Below are 19,018 nucleotides of genomic sequence, written 5' to 3' on the forward strand. Positions count from 1 at the left end.
TACATTACCAAATTTATGAATTATTAAAGAAAATTTCAATTATGTCTATCTACTCAACATACTAAAGCAGGTATATATGAGCTAATTATACATGAGAGATACTGTTAAATAAGACATAAATGGAAAAGCCATTTTCCTTCTCTCCTCCCCATTCTTGACTAAATGCTTATCAAGCAGAAAGTTCAATAGACCAAGAAATCATTAAATATTAGATTATTACATAAATACCTTACATATTGTTTAATTATAATACCATAGTTATTTAGGTGTTGATAGAATTGCTATCCTAGGAGAACATAAATACATAACAGAGAAAACATTTTTTAGAAGAAAGAACCATGTTTACACTGAAGCATGTAGTTAAAGCCATCTCTGAAATTCATTTAACAATTATCACACAGATTAGAGTGAAATAGAATTTATTCTTGCTTTCCTTTAGATGATATAAAGCACCACTATAGGTCCTGTGATTTTCTTCAACTCTGCATAAGCAAAAGAGGCCAGACCATTTCCTATTGCCTGATAAGGCCCTGCAACCTCACAGGAATTAGGAACACCATAAACTATGGAATCTAGCTTTAAATGTTTGGCAGTAACTCTGCAAACTAGCTGAAAACGTTTAGGCAGTAATTATCACTTCCACGCCTGCTCCACTCAATACCTTCGCCACTGCAAACTGAGGACATAATAAATAAATTGTACAGAGATTTAAGTCAACTCAGCTTCCTGGATGGAGTGAAAAGAATGTTCTCAGCAATGTGTAGTTTCAAATCAGTGATGGTAACTCCTACAGTTAGAACACTCATTGTTCTTTTGTTTGTTTATTTGCTTTGTTCTTAAAATGTCCAGATTGTCAGAACGATGTACCCTGTTTGCTTTATTATGCTCCCTGGTCTAACTAGGCTACTAGTTTAATGTAATGCTTGTATTGTGTTTTAAATGCTCTTGATGCCATTCAACTTTCTCAGTGGGCGTGGCATTATCAAAAATTGATAGGAGGAAAAATGGAAGTTGAAAGAACAAGAAATACTTAAGGAAAAATTTGGAGATCTTAGATGTTTGGGCATTCAAAAGGTAGGCATTACATAGTATAGCATTTAAAGAAATATTTTTTTTCCCTGATTGAAGTCTTATTTTTTTAATCCAAAAATTTTTGAATGAAATTTGTAGTGTAAATATATGGAGGAATGAACTTGACTTCAGTATAGAATTTTGTATCATTCATTTGTATCATTGATAATAATAACACTCTATATGAACCAGGCGTATTATATAAATTATTTGTAATTCTTAGAATAATGTAATTGGTATAAATACAAATCTAATCTTATAAATGAGGAAATGAAGCATGTATTTTGTGAGTATGTCAAAGAGGGTTGCAGAGCTGAAACAAAGACCCAGAGACCAGATTCAACAATCATCCTATAAATGGATTCCTGGAGGATCACCTGACTCTCCTTTCTGATAACACTCAAAAGTAATTCACTTAATATTATTGTGTTTTGGGTGTGGTAGTTTTTTCTTTTTAATGTTATTGTGCCTTGAATATAACTTTTATTTCTTGAGGTATTTTTTGGTAACCTATTTTTTTAGCTAGTTTTAATCTCTCATTTAAAAAAAATTTTTTTTGTATTGGTTTTGCCATACATCAACATGAATCCACCACAGGTATGCATGCATTCCCCATCCTGAACCCCCCTCCCTCCTCCCTCCCCATCCCATCCTCTGGGTCATCCCAGTGCACCAGCGCTGAGCATCCTATATCCTGCATCGAACCTGGACTGGTGATTCATTTCATATACGATATTATACATGTTTCAATGCCATTCTCCCAAATCATCCCACACTCTCCCTCTCCCACAGAGTCCAAAAGACTGTTCTATATATCTGTGTCTCTTTTGCTGTCTCACATACAGGGTTATCATTACCATCTTTCTAAATTCCATATATATGCATTAGTATACTGTATTGGTGTTTTTCCTTCTGGCTTACTTCACTCTGTATAATAGGCTCCAGTTTCATCCACCTCATTAGAACTGATTCAAATGTATTCTTTTTAATGGCTGAGTAATACTCCATTGTGTATATGTACCACTGCTTTCTTATCCATTCATCTGCTGATGGACATCTAGGTTGCTTCCATGTCCTGGCTATTATAAACAGTGCTGCGATGAACAGTGGGGTACACGTGTCTCTTTCAATTCTGGTTTCCTTGGTGTGTATGCCCAGCAGTGGGATTGCTGGGTCATAAGACAGTTCTACTTCCAATTTTTTAAGGAATCTCCACACTGTTCTCCATAGTGGCTGTACTAGTTTGCTTTTCCACCAACAGTGTAAGAGGGTTCCCTTTTCTCCACACCCTCTCCAGCATTTCTTGCTTGTAGACTTTTGGATCGCAGCCATTCTGTCTGGCGTGAAATGGTACCTCATTTTGGTTTTGATTTGCAAGTCTCTGATAATAAGTGATGTTGAGCATCTTTTCATGTGTTTGTTAGCCATCTGTATGTCTTCTTTGGACAAATGTCTATTTAGTTCTTTGGCCCATTTTTTGATTGGGTCGTTAATCTCTTATGTTAATAAAACTTTAATTTTAAAATCAAACTGAGACATTACAAATATTGAACTTGCTTTAAAAGTTTTTGAATCTACAGAAAAATAAAAATCATACTCACTGCTAAATAATTATAGTTTAGCCATCATTCCTTTGAGTAATTAGGTACTTTTATAGGTGTTTTGGGAAGTTGTGCTTTTTACTTCCCTCATAGCTCAGCAGTAAAGAATCTGCCTGCAATGCGGGATTCCTGGGTTTGATCCATGCGTTGGGAAGATCCCCTGGAGAAGGAAGTGGCAACTCACTCCAATATTCTTGTCTGGAGAATCGTCATGGCCCGGGGAGCCTAGAGGGCTACTGTCCATGGGGTCACAAAGAGTCAGACATGACTGAGCGACTGAGCACAGACAGGCATAGGTGTTTAGCACTAGGAAGTCATAGATGTGGACTAACTCTTCTTCTCTATCTCTCTTTTGCTCACTTTTTTTCTTTGATCCTCCTCTTTCTTGTCTATAATTATGATTAGCTTTGACATCACAACACTTTAAAGATAAATAAGACAATAAAAACATATATCAATTCTAATAGCTTTCTTCTTCCTTCTTTAAATCCATAATATTAATAAGAAATGACCATACAAATTGATATTCAAAGGATATGTATTTTTATTCATGTCCGGTATTTGGTAATTCCTGTGTGAAAATAAATATTGCATTTTACTTTTCAAAGACATGGTATTTTTCTGAGGATGCTCATTTGAAATTATGTTTTCCTTAAATTGTGAGATCATCAAGTAACGGGAGATTTTTTTAAAGTAACCACTACATAAACTGTGAGTTGGATTTGTCAGAGCTAAAGCACTAAAATGACATAGAAAAAGGTAATTTTTAATTGAAATTCTGGAAGGATATTTATTCTAGGTTATGCGATTCATACATATTAGACCATAATCAATTGAAAGCTAGTGTCCAGAAAGTGAAGAATGCAGTAAAGATTAAGATCAGATCTTATATTCTAAATATTACTTACTGGTTTAGTCATTTTCCTCCCAGTTTCCTAACCCTGATCATTGATTGCAAAAATGTTTTACACATACATTAAGACCACCTTTTCACAACTTTCCATTAATATTAAAATGATAAATCATTAATGATGAATTGTTTACTAAACCAATATCTTCAGCGAGTATAATCTAAATAACACTAGCTGTCGCACATTTCTCTGAGAACTTTAAGATAGATTGGAAATTTGAAAGCTACTTTTAGTTTATGCTATTTTCCTCAAACAGGCTTTCTTGCAATTAATATTTGATTATGATGGGCAGTATCTCACTGTGCCTAAGGCCAATTAGCATGGCCAAAGGCCCAGACTCCAGGTGATTTTCTGTACAGCGGAGGCTTTCCTATAAGACTTGACCTCATTCTCTTCCTCCTTACTAGAAAATGCATCCCAGACAAAGCCTATACATCCAGGTACTCAATTCTTGGAGTATACCATCAGAGTGGCAAGTGAGACACATTTTTCTGGGGGAATTGACTGATTTCTGGGCACAGTTGTACAACTTGATTTCTGGGAAATTACACTCCAAAGGCCACACCCAGAAATATGCCAATTGTTCCTCTACTTATTGAAAAGTCCTGAATATTTTCATTGTTTCATTCAACAGCCACTTTAGGTGCGTGTGTGTATACTCAGTCATGCCTGTTTGCAATCCCATGGATTACAGTTACCAACTTTGAGGACAAAGTGTTATCTGCTTACTCAGAGATATAATCACAGTATCTAACACAATGTCCACAATAGTAAAAACTCAACAAATATTAAGACATAAATGAATAATAAATATATTGCTGGTGAAGCAATGACTTGTTCAAATTATGGGGTGATGTTAATATAAAATGAGCCCAATAATTTCTGTAGAAGAAGAGAAGAGGACTTGGGTGATGGGAAACCGGGATCATCTATCAGATCATACTCTCTATTACTTCACTTCCAAAATAATGCCCCTTGACCATCTATTTTCCTCAGCATGTTTTTGTTTTTTCTTTCTGATAGTTCAGCCTATTTAGTTTTACTCTTCTCAAACTTTGATTGACCTTATATCAAATGGAAGAAACATTTTGTTTGATTATATACTGTCTTTATGTAATGTAATACACATAAGATAATCCATGTTTACCATATCTAATTGCCTGCTGGTGGAACTATCCTGAATCGACTGTTTGGCTTGTCAGTTTTACAGGTTCTTGAAGGCTGACCAGGCCAAACAGGCTTAGTAGTTCCTACCTTCTCATTAATAGTCTTAATTAAAGTCAATAAGAAGCTTCTTAATAACTAACAATGCAAAAGATGAACTGATGCAGAGATGGTAGCATTAGAATCTAAAGAATGTGTGATCCCAAAACTACCAAAGTCTTATTTCTTTAAGTATAATTATGAATCCCAATGTCCAGATCAAGTTAACAGAAATTTGAAACAAAAGTAGTTGCATTACAAAGAATGTGACATTGTTAACTTTCAAACATGGTGAAGTCATTGAGCATGAATGAAGGCAGATTCTTAGCTCACTCTGACAGGAAACATACAGCACAGTGGTGTTGCAGGGTTACATGTGTGTCATTAAAAAATGTTATGTTTTGTTTGTTTTTACTCCTTGAGAGAAATGCTTTCAAACTTGTCAGAATGCTTTTGGGAGGATAAAAATACCCCCAGGTATGTTATTTTCTATTACAAAACAATTAAGCAGAAATACTCAGCCATTAAAAAGAATACATTTGAATTAGTTCTAAAGAGGTGGATGAAACTGGAGCCGATTATACAGAGTGAAGTAAGCCAGAAAGAAAAGCACCAATACAGTATACTAACACATATATATGGAATTTAGAAAGATGGTAAGGATTATCCTGTGCGCGAGACATCAAAAGAGACACAGATATATAGAACAGTCTTTTGGACTCTGTGGGAGAGGGAGAGGGTGGGATGATTTGGGAGAATGGCATTGAAACATGTATAATATCACATATGAAACGAATCGCCAGTCCAGGTTCGATGCATGATACTGGATGCCTGGGGCTGGTGCACTGGGATGACCCAGAGGGATGGGATGGGGAGGGAGTTGGGGGAGGGGTTCAGGATGGGGGAACACGTGTATACCTGTGGCAGATTCATGTTGATGTATGGCAAAACCAATACAATATTGTAAAGTAATTAGTCTCCAATTAAAATAAATAAATTTATATTAAAAAAAAAAAAAGAAATCTACAGCCAGCTCTTTTTGCTCAGTACCCTAAGAAACGGATTCAGTTCAAACCCGCCTGAGATACCCACTGAATAGCATCCACTGAGATACTGAAATGGCCATATTTTCAATTGTTTTCACTTCTAGTCTTCTATAACATGACTTTGGTGGCATTTAGGGCAACAGCTAAAATAGACATACATTGTTTAAACATTGATTTCTGAAAAGTTGTGCTCCCTCATGTTTTTTTTTTTTTTCCCCTATGACGAGTTTCTTTGGGTTCTTACAAATGATTGACAACAGTTCCCTACTACAGCATCTTTGCAAGTGTTCACTGCGGAAATTAAAACAGAAAAGGAGCGTTTTATAGTCCATAAGAATGCCTTTCCTGTATCCCTTGATAGGAGGCGAGTTTTTTAGCATGAGGATGCAGTTTCCCATGTTTGTCATCTGTTGTGTGTCTTCATTTCCCAGATTGTACCCAATCTGCAGTTCTTACTAGGACAAAAACAGCCTTTAAATCAATAAGAAACAAAGCTCTATTAAAGAACGCTGATTCAGCCCCGTTACCACCATACTAACTATGCAGCGAACACACTGTACTGTTTACAATGGACCTTTCTGAGACCTAACCATAATATTCAACTCAGAGTCTATTCCAGGAGTAGCCAAGTCTCCATAAAATGTTTATTTATCTTGAAAGGTGAATGCTTATTCATTGCATAACACCCAAAGACATGGTTCCTCCTCTTTTTTCCTCCCCAAACATCGTTAGATAGTTAGATGACCAATAATTCTTAACGGTGTCAGTAGAGTCAGTGAAAGGATTGGTTCTGCAGAGACATAAGCATCCCAGTACTATTTGTAGACTGGCTGGAAGGAAACTGTATGGAGGATGGGGTGTGGAGAGGTGTGAGCTGGGGAGAAGAGCCTGAAATTTATGACTGAAATAATCTGAGTGTGAGCAGAAAATCTGGGTCTCCCCAGATATTCACAATTCTCAGTACTTGCAACGCATCCGACACCCTGAAGTAGTTATCCTTATGCCCGCTTGTTTCAGTTTTGTGTTTGGGTCTGTTTGTGTGCGCGTTCGCCCAGATGGAGTTCTCCTGGCCGCAGCGTGGGTTGGGTGTACGCGTACATATGTACCAGGAGGAATTAATTACATATTGAAAACATCTGCATTAGCAGCGTCTGCAGTTCGCGCTGCTCCTGTCGGGATGCTCGGCTCTGTCCCTTGGTGTTAGGACCACTCGGAAGACCTGCCTGTCGGACTCCTGATTCTGGTTCCCAAGGGGGGCCGGAGCTCCCGGAGCCTGTACCATCTCTTGTCTGGAGGGGAGGAGAGGCGGCTGAGAGAAGGCACCCGAGCGCAGGGGTGGTGTTTCCTGCAGCTGGGGGGTGGGGGGGGGGAGGTGAGGGGCGCCAGGGTTGGAACCGGGTTCCGCGATCACCCCGCGAATTCCCAACTTCGGCCCCGCCTCCAGCCCGGGGTGGGGGAGAGGCGCGCGCCCCCCTCCTCGCCCCCGCCCCAGCCGATGGACCCGGGCCCGTGGGCTCCTTCTCGCGGCTGTTTCCCCGCGAGGCGAGGGCAGGGCAGAAGGGCTGTGACAGCCAGAGGGGTACGGTAAGGAGGAGGAGGCGGCGGCGGCGAAGGAGGAGCCGGGGAGGGGCCTGGAGCCGCGGGGAGAGAGAGAGGGGAGGGCTTGCCCCCCACCCCACCGCCGCCCCCTGCCTCGCCCGCCGCCCCGCTTCCCTGGCGCTGCCGGCGGCGGCGGCGTCTCCAGCCCTCCGGCCGCGGGGAGATGCTGCCCCGCGCCGCGCCGCGCTGAGGCCGTGCGTGCGCCCGCCCGTGGCCGCGGGGCTGCGTGCTCCGTGCGCGCAAACACAGTCCTTCCATGTGAGCTGCCGGGCGCCCGGGAAGCCCTCCGAGTCCCGCTGCCCAGCGGCCGGCTGGGGAGCGCTCGCCCGCAGCGGCAGCATTAGCACCGCCGCCGTCCCCGCGCGCGCGCTCCCCCCATCTCCTGCATCCTCCGTTCTTCTGATTTTCCGCCTCGTCCCCTGGTGATTTTTCTTTTTTTTCCCTGAGAAGGAGAGGGCGGGGTAGGAGTCCCCTCCTCTGTTCCTCCCCCCGCCTCCCGCTCCCCCCCCCCCCCGCCTCCTTTTTTTTTTTTTTCCTTCTCGGTTTGAATTCTTTCCCCCTGACATTGGTTCGCAGAGCAAGAGGCGAGACAACACGCGCGGAGGGAAAAGGCAGGCTGCGATCGCCCTGCTGCTCCGGACTGGAGCCCGGACCGGGTGAGCGCAGAAGAAGAAGGACGCAGGAGGGTCTTGGTTTTTTCCGTGGTGCCCGAGGACGGCCCATCGCCCTCCGAGAGACTGACGGACGGACGGCGCCTCTCTGCAGCGAGCCTTTGGAGTACCGCGAGCCGGGAGGCGAAGGATGCCCGGGGCTCGGGGAGCCCGCTGCGGGGCAGCGCTGTGGCTCGGGCTGCTCGGCGGCATCTTCTGCAGAGCCTGGACGGCTCCCGCCACGTCCCGTAAGTAGCCCTTCCGCCGCCTCGCTCTGCGCTGGAGCAGTTTCAGTGCCGCATTGATGTTCCACCCGCCCCGGGTACCAACTCCGAGGAGGTGCCTTCGCAGGTCTCGCCCGGCTGATGCGTGTGTGTGTGTGTGTGTGTGTGTGTGTGGTTAGGTTATCACGCACTCGGCGGCCGCTGCAGCAGGGGAAAACTCCAAACCCCGCGCTCCGGGCTGCAGGGAGAGAGAGGGTGGTTGATGCTGGTGATGTTTCTAGAAAGTTGTTTGTGGTCATGGAGATGGGTTGGCGGCCGCTTGGTTAGAGTGGTACAATGTCGGTGACGGCTGCTTAGGAGTTCTCTCTCCGCTTCGGTCTGTTTGTGTAGACGGAGTTCATTGCCTTGGGCTTAGATAGGTCAAGGGAAGATGAAAAGTGAAACCGTGGCAAAAATAAGTTTATTTATGGTTTTAACTTTAAATGAGCACGGCTTCGGGAGTGGGAAAGGAGCTTATTTTGAGCAGGTTGGGCACCTATGGACTTCTGCTTGTCACCCCCACCCCAAGTTAACGACCGTTTACTACTTGTTTATTAAAATGAAACACAGTGAATATAGTATTGTAACAGAAATCGCTTTAATTTCCTGGCAATGGAGTGTAACGCAGTCTGGAACTTGGGACAGGCAATGCAAAATATCTCTAATGCAGTAGTGAACAGATTTCTTGAGAGTTTTCTGGGAAAAAAAAAATGATGCTCTTCAGTATGTTTATCTCTGTGTGTTTTAGCTAGCTTTTTCTGAAAAAGATTGTTCATTTGTTCGTGAGGTTAGAAAGAGTAGGAAGCAATGGAAGATTCCAGCCCATCTTCTGCATTGCTTTAGAAGTGCGTATTGTGCATCTAGAGAGGAAATGCATGAGCGCTCCTTTGGCTCAGAAAGAGTTAAGCACCAGAAAGATTGCCTGTAGGATGATAGGGTGATATTCATAAGAAATACTTGTTTCTGAAAATGAATGAGTTGTTAAAGAGTCATCATGGAGATTTTAGGTTTTGAAAAATAAGTGTTTTCCATGTAGGAAGAAAAGTTTAGTGTTTTCCAGAATTCATATGTGAAGTATCTCTATCAGATCCTAGGATCCGTTAAAATATCTTCATCCATATGTTAATATTAATGCTCTTATTCCAGTGTATAAATATTAATAAGAATAAACATTGAAAACTGACTTTATAAGTTGTGCTAAAAAACCTACTAAGTAGTAATATCATATGATGATCCAGATTTACTGTTTTGACAAATTTTCCCAAGTACAGTATTTGATTCCCTTTCATTTCAAGATATCATTTCAAGATAGAGAAGCCACTAAATGGTAATCTAAGTTTGTAATGAACTTGAAAAAAAGTTTTACAGTTTTTTCACAAAATAGATTAGACATAAAAATGTGATATGTTATTAATATTGAATGCCAGTTTTATAGATTTAAATATAACTTATGCAGCGTTAATGCTCAGTATTTCATAAATATGTAACCAGCTACTGAGAAAACTATTCTGATGAAATTTCAGTTTCCATGTCAAGGTCTGGTTATATAGAACTAGTTGCCACTTTTCTCAGAAAACAAGCTCATTACCAAAAAAAATAAAAAATAAAAAAATTTTTAAAAAAAGAAAATAAGCTCATTATACATGAAATTTGTTGTGTTCACGGACTCAAGGCCCTTAGAGCCAGACTTTTTTCCTGAGTTCTGTACTTCATTTTTCTGTATACTTTAATTATAATGGATCCATCTGAAAAATTCATGTGTCAAGAATGGCTTACATGCAGTCATTGGGTTACTATATTTTAAGAACCGAAAAGTTGTCATTTCCTACATACATTCTTAGTTCTTATAACTTAGAATTTGGCTACAGGGAAGAAGAGAGACCATTACTTTTAAGATAGATAATAGTTTTGTTCAATTATTCAGGTTTATTTATTTAACTCTTATTCCTCATTTTTGAAAAAAAATGTGTAATGGTTTAAATAATATGATGTTTTCTTTTGTTTGAATCTGAGTTGTGGGACCAAACTCAGAGTTGCCCCCATTCTAGAAATGAATTAAACAATAAGAGTGATTTCAATTTTACTGATTAGAACGAGTGTCACATACTCAGTACTTTAAATCTATACTTCTACCCTTAATGAAAAGTTTTGTTTATATAATATATGCAGCTCTGAAGAAGTTTGAGAGTTAAATTCTTAATACTAAAAGCCAATACCCAAAAGAGAGAAAAAATGGTTAACTACATGAATCTAAGATAATGAACAACTCAACCAGGAGAGGTCATCACAAGACAAAAAGTAGTCTGAAAACCTAAAAGTAATGTTTTTATTTGGTACCCATTTAAAAAATATGATGACTATGCTAAAACTTATGGTTCCCAGATAACTTTCTAATATGATGGATGTTTTTTTGGAAGATATGGTTAATATTTTAAAATTTCATAACAACATCGTTTCAGATATGCATTGGCTTCTGGCTTATTTCTTCTTCCCTATTATTGAACTGTATATACGAAGGCTGTTCCTGTTAATACTGTCTTTTTTATAACTAAACTAAAATAAACTTTAAAGAAGCTTATCTCTAGGATTAAGTAGAAATGGATTTTAATTTCTTGGCAGATAGTGGAAATGAGCTGCTGCTGAGCCAATGGCATCAGAGAACCTTGCTTCTTGTGAATGTATGTGCACAGGGCACATATGTAAAGTTTAAGTTGAATATTTTACTCTTAGGGAATTGCATTTATTTGAACACATTTGAAAGACCCTAGCAGTACAGTTCTAAATGATGAGAAGCTTGAGCTAGCATTTAGTGAATTTAGTTTATTCTTAAAGTATATTAAATTTTGACTTAAATAGTGCTTTCTAATAAAAGTTGCTTTGCATTATTTTATATAGCCATTAAACTATAATTTCACTGACTGGAGTATTTGAAAAGTGTGGGTTCAATTGATCAAATACTTTGTAGCAAACATGTTTTTACTTATATAAGCACAAATGTATATAGATATTTATATATACATATGTTAAAATCCTTTAAATACATTTTATATAATATGTGTGATATAAAATGTATAGGGATACAATATTATTTAATATAGATAATATTATATATTTATTATATCTAAAATATATGTGTATTTATATGTTTTCTAACAAGTCTCTCAAGGGGTTTAAGTTGCTTGCACATTTATAGATAGATCTTTTCATGTGCAATTATTTCAAGTAACTAAATAAACAATATTAAAACAGTAGGAAATTTGTCTTTTTTCTCTGTTTAGTTCACATGCCAACCTTAAAATGGTATCTTTTAAAAAGTTGAATTAAATGTAAAATATATAAGTAAACGTGAAAGCAAATACTATTAGTTATACTGAGCTTGAACGTAGTAATAAATTTGTCTTAATTAAATGAATTTAATTTAAAAAGTGCTTTAGGTCAGTAAAGTTCATTGATTGAAAACCTAACATTATTTATTTAATCCAAACCAATGAAAAGAAAAATATTATTCACTCATTAGAGATAAATATATGATCCTGATTTCATTGTTCAGGAAATTGGGATCTTTGTCTAAATTTTCTCTTTTAATATCGATACATGGAAAAAATGAGTAAAAAAAGCAATCCACAGATTCAATATAGTTTTCATTAACTTTTAAACAAGTATAAGCATACAACACATCATCTTTAGACAAATAACACCAAAGTTGTTTGATGTATATCATATATATTTTAAAATCACATTTCTAATATTTTTTCTATTCTAATTGGCAGGACATTTCAAGGTCTATAACTTCTTTGAGATTTTAAATCACTTCCCTTAATTATAAATTCTTCCAGAGAAAATCTTAATAAGTCTTTAAAAGTGAACTAGTAAGTCATCTTGTTTGATGTATCCTTTTCATGATTGAAACATAAAAAGAATTCGATGTACCGCCCCTTGGCTTGCTTCTCTTTTTTAAAGGAGATTTTATTTGTTGTAAATGTGGTGAAGAATAAGGAGAGATTCTTACTTCAAATCTAGTGGGTGATTATCTTAAAAATATTAAACACAGAGAGAACCACTTCTGTATATTGTCTCTGTAGTGATTGATTTTAATGGAATAAAGAAGCAAATGGGTAATTTCAAAGTTTTCCCTTATCTCATTGATTTGAGAAGTGTTTTAGTTTATCATTTATCCCTGTGTGCTAAGTTAAACAATAGAGTGCATAATAATTTAAGCCTCAAAGTCTACATTAAGGAAATAAAGGGAATGCTATATTTATAATCAGTGTCTGAAGTTGAGTGTTTGAATGTTTCTAGATAAATACATATTATAAGATAAGTAGGTTGTCGAAAACTAAGATATATTTCTATAATCATCTCCTATTTGGTCATGGAAGAAATTATGTGTGTAGTTTTTCCATGTTAATATGTAAGAATAATGATAAAGTGATCTTTGTATAGGCTTTAGCTTTTCAAATGAGACTGATACAAGAGAATACTTCTCAACAGAATGATCAGTTAAAACTGCATCTTCCCATCTCCTGGGATCTTTAGAACCTGCCTGTTTTAGTTCTGACCAACTAAAGAGATTGTTGGTATTTGGAAGTGCCCCCTCTTTCTCTGTCCTAATGTTTTCTTTTATGTGGAGAAAACTGCGCTTATAACCTTCTTAGCCTCTGTCTCTGCTGTTCACTCATCCCACTCCAGGTTAGGCGGAGTGACTTAACCTGTTAGGTGGCTTTGGGAGAAGAACCTAGTTGAGCCCTTCCACCTGCTTTCTTCCAGGCTCTCTGCAAAAGGTGTAGTAGGTTCTACTAAAAGACGTGTCAGAGTAGGCTATGCCTCTGCAGTAATTTCTGTGGTAATATGAGGAGTCTTATGATGGTCAGCTCTTCCTATGGATAGAAGGCCTGTTTAATTTCAGAATTAAGGTTAATGCATCCCATGGTTGCCACATACTGAAGCACTTTTCTTCCGTATCTGCAATTATTACGTAAAGGGTGATATTTGCTCTCCATCTGCGACTTCTTGTTTAATCTAGAACTCAGAGACAGAAAGGAGTGATGTTTATTGTCCCCTATCAAGCCCCAACATATTAAAATTGCCAGTAATAAGCTTATATAGTACTAAACTAAATGAACATGGTTAAAAACCAGCAGTGACTTAAGACTTGTTTTTCCTCCTGGAGGCTGAGTTGGAGAATTGACTTACTGCAACTGTGATCTCCAAGCTCCTCTATTCATTCCTTCGTATCTGCATGGTTCTGTTAGTGATATTTATTTTATAGAGACATTTAAAAGAAAACCATTTGTTTATCCGGGGTTAACATTACCATTTAACACACACATCTTGGTTATAGACTTTAGTAGCTCCACATTTCAATTCCATGCTGTCCATTTAAGCATCAAGTTAATTTGACGTGTCTTAAGTCGGTTGTTTCTTCCTAATTTGTGTTCCTACTACACAGTCATGAAGAGTTGGATGATTTGGATCAGTTATTCTACAAAAGAAACAGAAACATTTGGACTTTGAAGACAAAGTTGACTGATTTCCTTGATTGTAAATTTCAAAAAGAGCTTGTTAAACTCTTACTTAGTTCATTTTGGGGGTAGACTATTCATAATAACAGCTTGAAGTAACTGAATTTTTTATAGCACTCCAGATTTTAAAACCTCCCCTGATAGTAGGAAATCTGGAAATAAAGATGTATTCGTTGGCTCTGAGTTTGCTTCTGAAGAGATCACATTTTTGGTATACTATAAAAATGCTGCAGAAATACAGGCAAGCTCCCTAGGGCCGTAGTCAACATTTTCCTTATGATTCACGTTTGTTTGAAATACTCTCGTAAACATACATAGTGATATATTCTTTAATGTTTTTATATTTAGGAAGGAGGTAAAATTAGTTCCTGAGAATATTTCGTATCAGGAAAAATGATCCCCAAAGACATATAAGGTTCTTCTTCCTGTTTGCAGTTCACCCCTTGGTGGGTGCACAGTCTCACTAATCCGTTTGTATCATAGAAGAGGGTGAATGAAGGTTAACCTTCATAAAGTCAGGCTCCCTGACGTTGTCTTGTGTGGTGCGTCTACACTGGAATCAAGTTATAAAAAGTTTAATTAAATTCAATAAGTATTTGCTCACTTCTATGCATTATATGTCATGTTGAAAAAAGTACATAAAAAGACAAATTTTGCCTTGACTCCTAATTTTCTCTTAGCCACTCTAACAGTGTCAACTAAGTCATTCGATTACGAGATGGTTTAAAAAGGAATGCACAGGCAAAGTAAGTACCTGTGCTCTGAATTAACAAAACAACTTATTCTGGAGTGAAATAGTACCATGCTTTGCCAAAGAATACATTTACCTGTAAGAATATTCTTTTAAAATGGAAAGTGTTTATCGTTACTTGTAAAAAATGCAGACTCACACAGTTATTGTGAACTAAGGTAAATTGTATATTGATTAAAATGCATCACTCAACTCATTTTACTAGGTAGTCATCTCTTACTTAATGTGAATCGAGTTATTAATCAACCTTATAAAAGCAAATGTTTACTTCCATATCATATACTCAGTAGATGATACACATATTGTGCAAAATATGTGAACAGAAGGACTACATGAAAAAAAAAATCAGCCTAATTATGTAATTTTAGCATATTTTAGGGATAGCATGTGTTTAAAATTTGGTAATTACACATGAATAATTTCTTCATTAAATTACTTAATTGTTAATAAATTTAAGCTTGAAATGTATATAATGCCTGTGGTATATTTGAAACATTTTTGATTCAAGCAAAAATATATCTGGAAAATCATTTATGAATGTCAGTTTTTCACATGATTAAATGAATATGTTATTAGTTTAATGAATTTAATGTCAGCTGATCTAAGAACACGTGATCCAGACTTTTTTTCCTCCCTGCACACTCATGGCCACAATAAAACATAAGCTTGATGCCATCATCAAGATAGTGCTGCTAACCTATTGTGGCATTTTTTTCTCAGTGAGTTTGAATATGGCCACAAAATCAAATCCTTCTGGACACAATCAACCAGGTAACCACATAAAATCTCATCAGATTTCATCTATAAAATAAAACTTTATTTTTTACTTATGTAGGTTATCATCACTGGAGGTTTTTCAGCTGACTTTCATTAATGAGAAGCTATACTCGTTACTTAAATCACATGATTAATATTCAGTGTTATCATGTGGAAAAAATACTTTTATGTCTGTTTTATACAGTAGAAGAAGTTGTTAATGGTGGTGATGAAATCTTCAAGAGTACAATTTCATCGTACCTGATGCATGTCTGTAGTATACGTGAGATTTACTCAAGTATCTTAACATAGGCATGTCGGTTTCTCATGGCTTGTTTAAAGCAGATTCTAGCATTGTTGGCTATCTGGAGTATGGAACTAAGAATAACCATTTTATTGTGTCAGTTGACAAAGATAATTCTGTCAAAGATATCAGTGTGTCATAATTGGGTATTTACATTGCTTCTACTATCTCCTGCATTGGAAGGCAGATTCTTTACCACTAGCGCCACCTGGGCAGCCCCACAAATATAAACAGCCTCCTTCAAATGTTTATATACTGATGTATTTGTGTGCAATTGATGTCAAAACTGGAAGGCTTGTTCAACAAGTATATATCATTTCTCTAATAAATGTTTCCTGATTGAGTTCTAAAAACTCATAACAATTACCTTTTCAGCACCAATCAGTTAGTGTTCTTTTCCAGAACTCTAGGCATCAGTAGAGATTATTATGCTTAAAATTTTTTTCCAGTTGACATGAATACTGATATTTGTCGATTGCATACTGCAGGTCAAGCGGTACTCTCTAGATGTATTGCTGTGCTGTGCTTAGTTGCTCAGTCATGGCTGAGTCTGAGATCCCATGGACTGTAGCACCGCAGGCACCTATGTCCATGGGGACTCTCCAGACAAGAATACAGGAGTGAGTCGCCATGCTCTTCTCCAGGGCATCTTCCCAACTCAGGGATCAAACACTCCATTCCAGCGAATTCTCCTGCATTGCAAGCGAATTCTTTACTGTCTGAGCCACCAGGGAAGTATTAACTCATTTAATACAACACTGCTCCAACTTGCTGATAAGACAGTGAAGGCAGAGAAGTAAAGTAGCTTTCCAGGCCACTTGTATGATCTGTCCACACAGTCTGTGCTCCTAACGATGGCGCCGCTGGCTAGGTGAAATATTAAGTCATTGATTTCCAGTTCTCTATAACTGAGTTTCAACTTGCATCTAGGCAGTATTTTAAGGATTAATTACCTGCTTATGTAGAGTTGTAGGGAAAAGAATACCTGTCATCATAAAGTTTCTATGTCAGTGATAACATTGAATGATAATAATGGAAACAATGTTATTTATATTTTAAACCTCTTCATAATGAACCGATTTTACAATGGAATTCTATCTTGTGAAACTATTTATTTAAAGGTACAGAAAATATTTGTTAAAATGTTTTGTCAGATAGGAATAAAAGCTATTTAAAACTGATCTTCAGGAAATTTTGCGGTATGTCCAGAACTGCAAATATTATTGACATTACCAAAGGTTAAAAGTTGATACCTCTGTCATCTATAACCAGTGTTTTGAGGATGAATTTCAAATGATAATTAATCATAAAACTTTTCTTGAGAGTCATGTCAAGAGGAAAACTTTATCTTTAATGGCTATGGGAAATTATTTGTCTCAAAAATATTTGTCAGTTCTAATGCTTAAAACCTCTTGTACCTATTCCTCTTTGTCCGTCCCTGTGACCACAGTTCTAGTTAAGATTTCCAGCATTTCCATCCAGACATTAATTTAGCAGCCTCCTAGTATGTCTCCTTGCTCTTAATCATTCTCCTCTAGTTTATCATTAATACATATGCCAGAAATACTTTCCCCAAACACAAATCTTGTCATGTGCTCCACTTCTCTGGCTCTTGTCTGTTCCTTTGATGTAATCTCCCCTAACCCAACATTTGCCCTCCAGAGCCTTGCCATACTGCAATCCTTGCAACTTCTTCAATATAACATGTTGCTTCTAATCACATTTCTTTTATGCTGTCTTACATTCTGGTCCCTCCTTCTGAAATGCCTTTTCCTATTTTGTATATGCTGATATTAGAAAAATCTAACACATGGCCCAAACCTCAGAACTTTGGAGCAGACTGGAGGTGCCATCACCTCCCTGTGGTGATTTGGTCTAATTGCAGGCAAAATATCAAGAGGATGATAAGCAGTTCCTTTGCTATTTGGACATATAAGGGGTAGACCAATGACAGATAATGCAAGTTATCTTCAATTATCTAATGTTAGAATGAGAAATTACCCAAATTGCTGACACTTGTCATGCAGTGATAAGCACAGATACTTGTTTATCATTATTTATACATGAATATTAATCTATCAAGGGAAATAAAGAAACCATGCTGTGTCAGCTCTACAATGTCTCAAACCCTTTTGCTACATGGCCCTATTTTATAGCATTTTCTATACTTCATTTAAGCCATATGGTTGGTCAGACTCATTAAAAGACAAGCATGAATGCCCTTTTCAAAACACGCTATTTCAAAGAAATACCTGTAATCTGCATGTAAGTTGAAGACAGATGTCAACAAAATAATTATTGTGCTTAACAGGTACTTTAAAGAGAGTGCCTAAGTTGTCAAAAAATCTTGTAAATGATAGAGTAGTTGCAGAGAGACTTGATAATTGCGTACATTTAGCCATGGCACTCCATCCCAGTACTCTTCCCTGGAAAATCCCATGGACAGAGGAGCCTGGTAGGCTGCAGTCCATGGGGTTGCTGGGAGTCGGACACGACTGAGCGACTTCACTTTCACTTTTCACTTTCATGCACTGGAGAAGGAAATGGCAACCTACTGCACTGTTCTTGCCTGGAGAATCCCAGGGATGGGGGAGCCTGGTGGGCTGCCGTCTATGGGGTCGCACAGAGTCGGACACGACTGAAGTGACTTAGCAGCAGCAGCAGTGTATATTATCCAGCATATTAGTTGATATTGTCAAAGTTGCTGTGGGATGTTCAGTGAATTTCATTTTGATCTTTAACAGAACAAGAATATTCTTTGATGAATACAAAAAATAATCACTTATATTCTATGTGTTTATATTTTGAATTAACTCTTCCTGTCTGTACATTTGAAACTTTGTACATGCTGCACCTCATCCTTAAAACATCCTCCAGCCTTGCCTTTTCAAAGTCTGCCATCCAGCTAAACCTGGTTAAAAATTTGTAAGCTTTACAATGATTCTCCAGCACTACCTGCTGATAATACAAGTGACTCCTGTTTAACCCCTGGTCTGCATGGGCACAGCCTGCACATATATGTGTGCCATTGTATCAAAAGAGCTAGACTTCAGTGTATATCTTTTACCATATATGGCACTGGACTAGTTGCATTGAATTATCATATAAAATTAAACAGTTACCTCTATTTTGGAATGCTCAAAGCATAAGGGTGCTCAAAAAATTAAAAACTCACAGATTTCACATTTATACAATTTTACTTTTATCAGGTTATCCCATATACTAATACATAATCTACATTTACATAAATTCATGCCATTAGTTCTAGCTGGGCTTTAAGATAATAATAGCTTAGTATCTACTCTATAGTCTATTGCTGTAAAGTATTTGAAGACAGATAT

The 19,018-nt window shown here is 37.7% G+C and overlaps 1 protein-coding gene across 1 annotated transcript in view; it reads left to right on the forward strand.

Moving 5' to 3' along the window:
• Positions 1–7,713: 7,713 nt before the first annotated feature.
• Positions 7,714–19,018, forward strand: part of CNTNAP2 (contactin associated protein 2) — a 2,325,186-nt gene continuing 2,313,881 nt past the window's right edge. Inside the window, exons 1-2 of the mRNA XM_061415014.1 lie at positions 7,714–7,853; positions 8,008–8,329. Coding sequence (XP_061270998.1) covers positions 8,233–8,329 — 97 coding nt within the window. The 5' untranslated portion in view covers positions 7,714–7,853; positions 8,008–8,232. The remainder of the gene's footprint in view (positions 7,854–8,007; positions 8,330–19,018) is intronic.

The sequence above is a fragment of the Bos javanicus genome, chromosome 4 (genome assembly GCF_032452875.1).
Source record: "Bos javanicus breed banteng chromosome 4, ARS-OSU_banteng_1.0, whole genome shotgun sequence".
Lineage (NCBI taxonomy): Eukaryota > Metazoa > Chordata > Mammalia > Artiodactyla > Bovidae > Bos > Bos javanicus.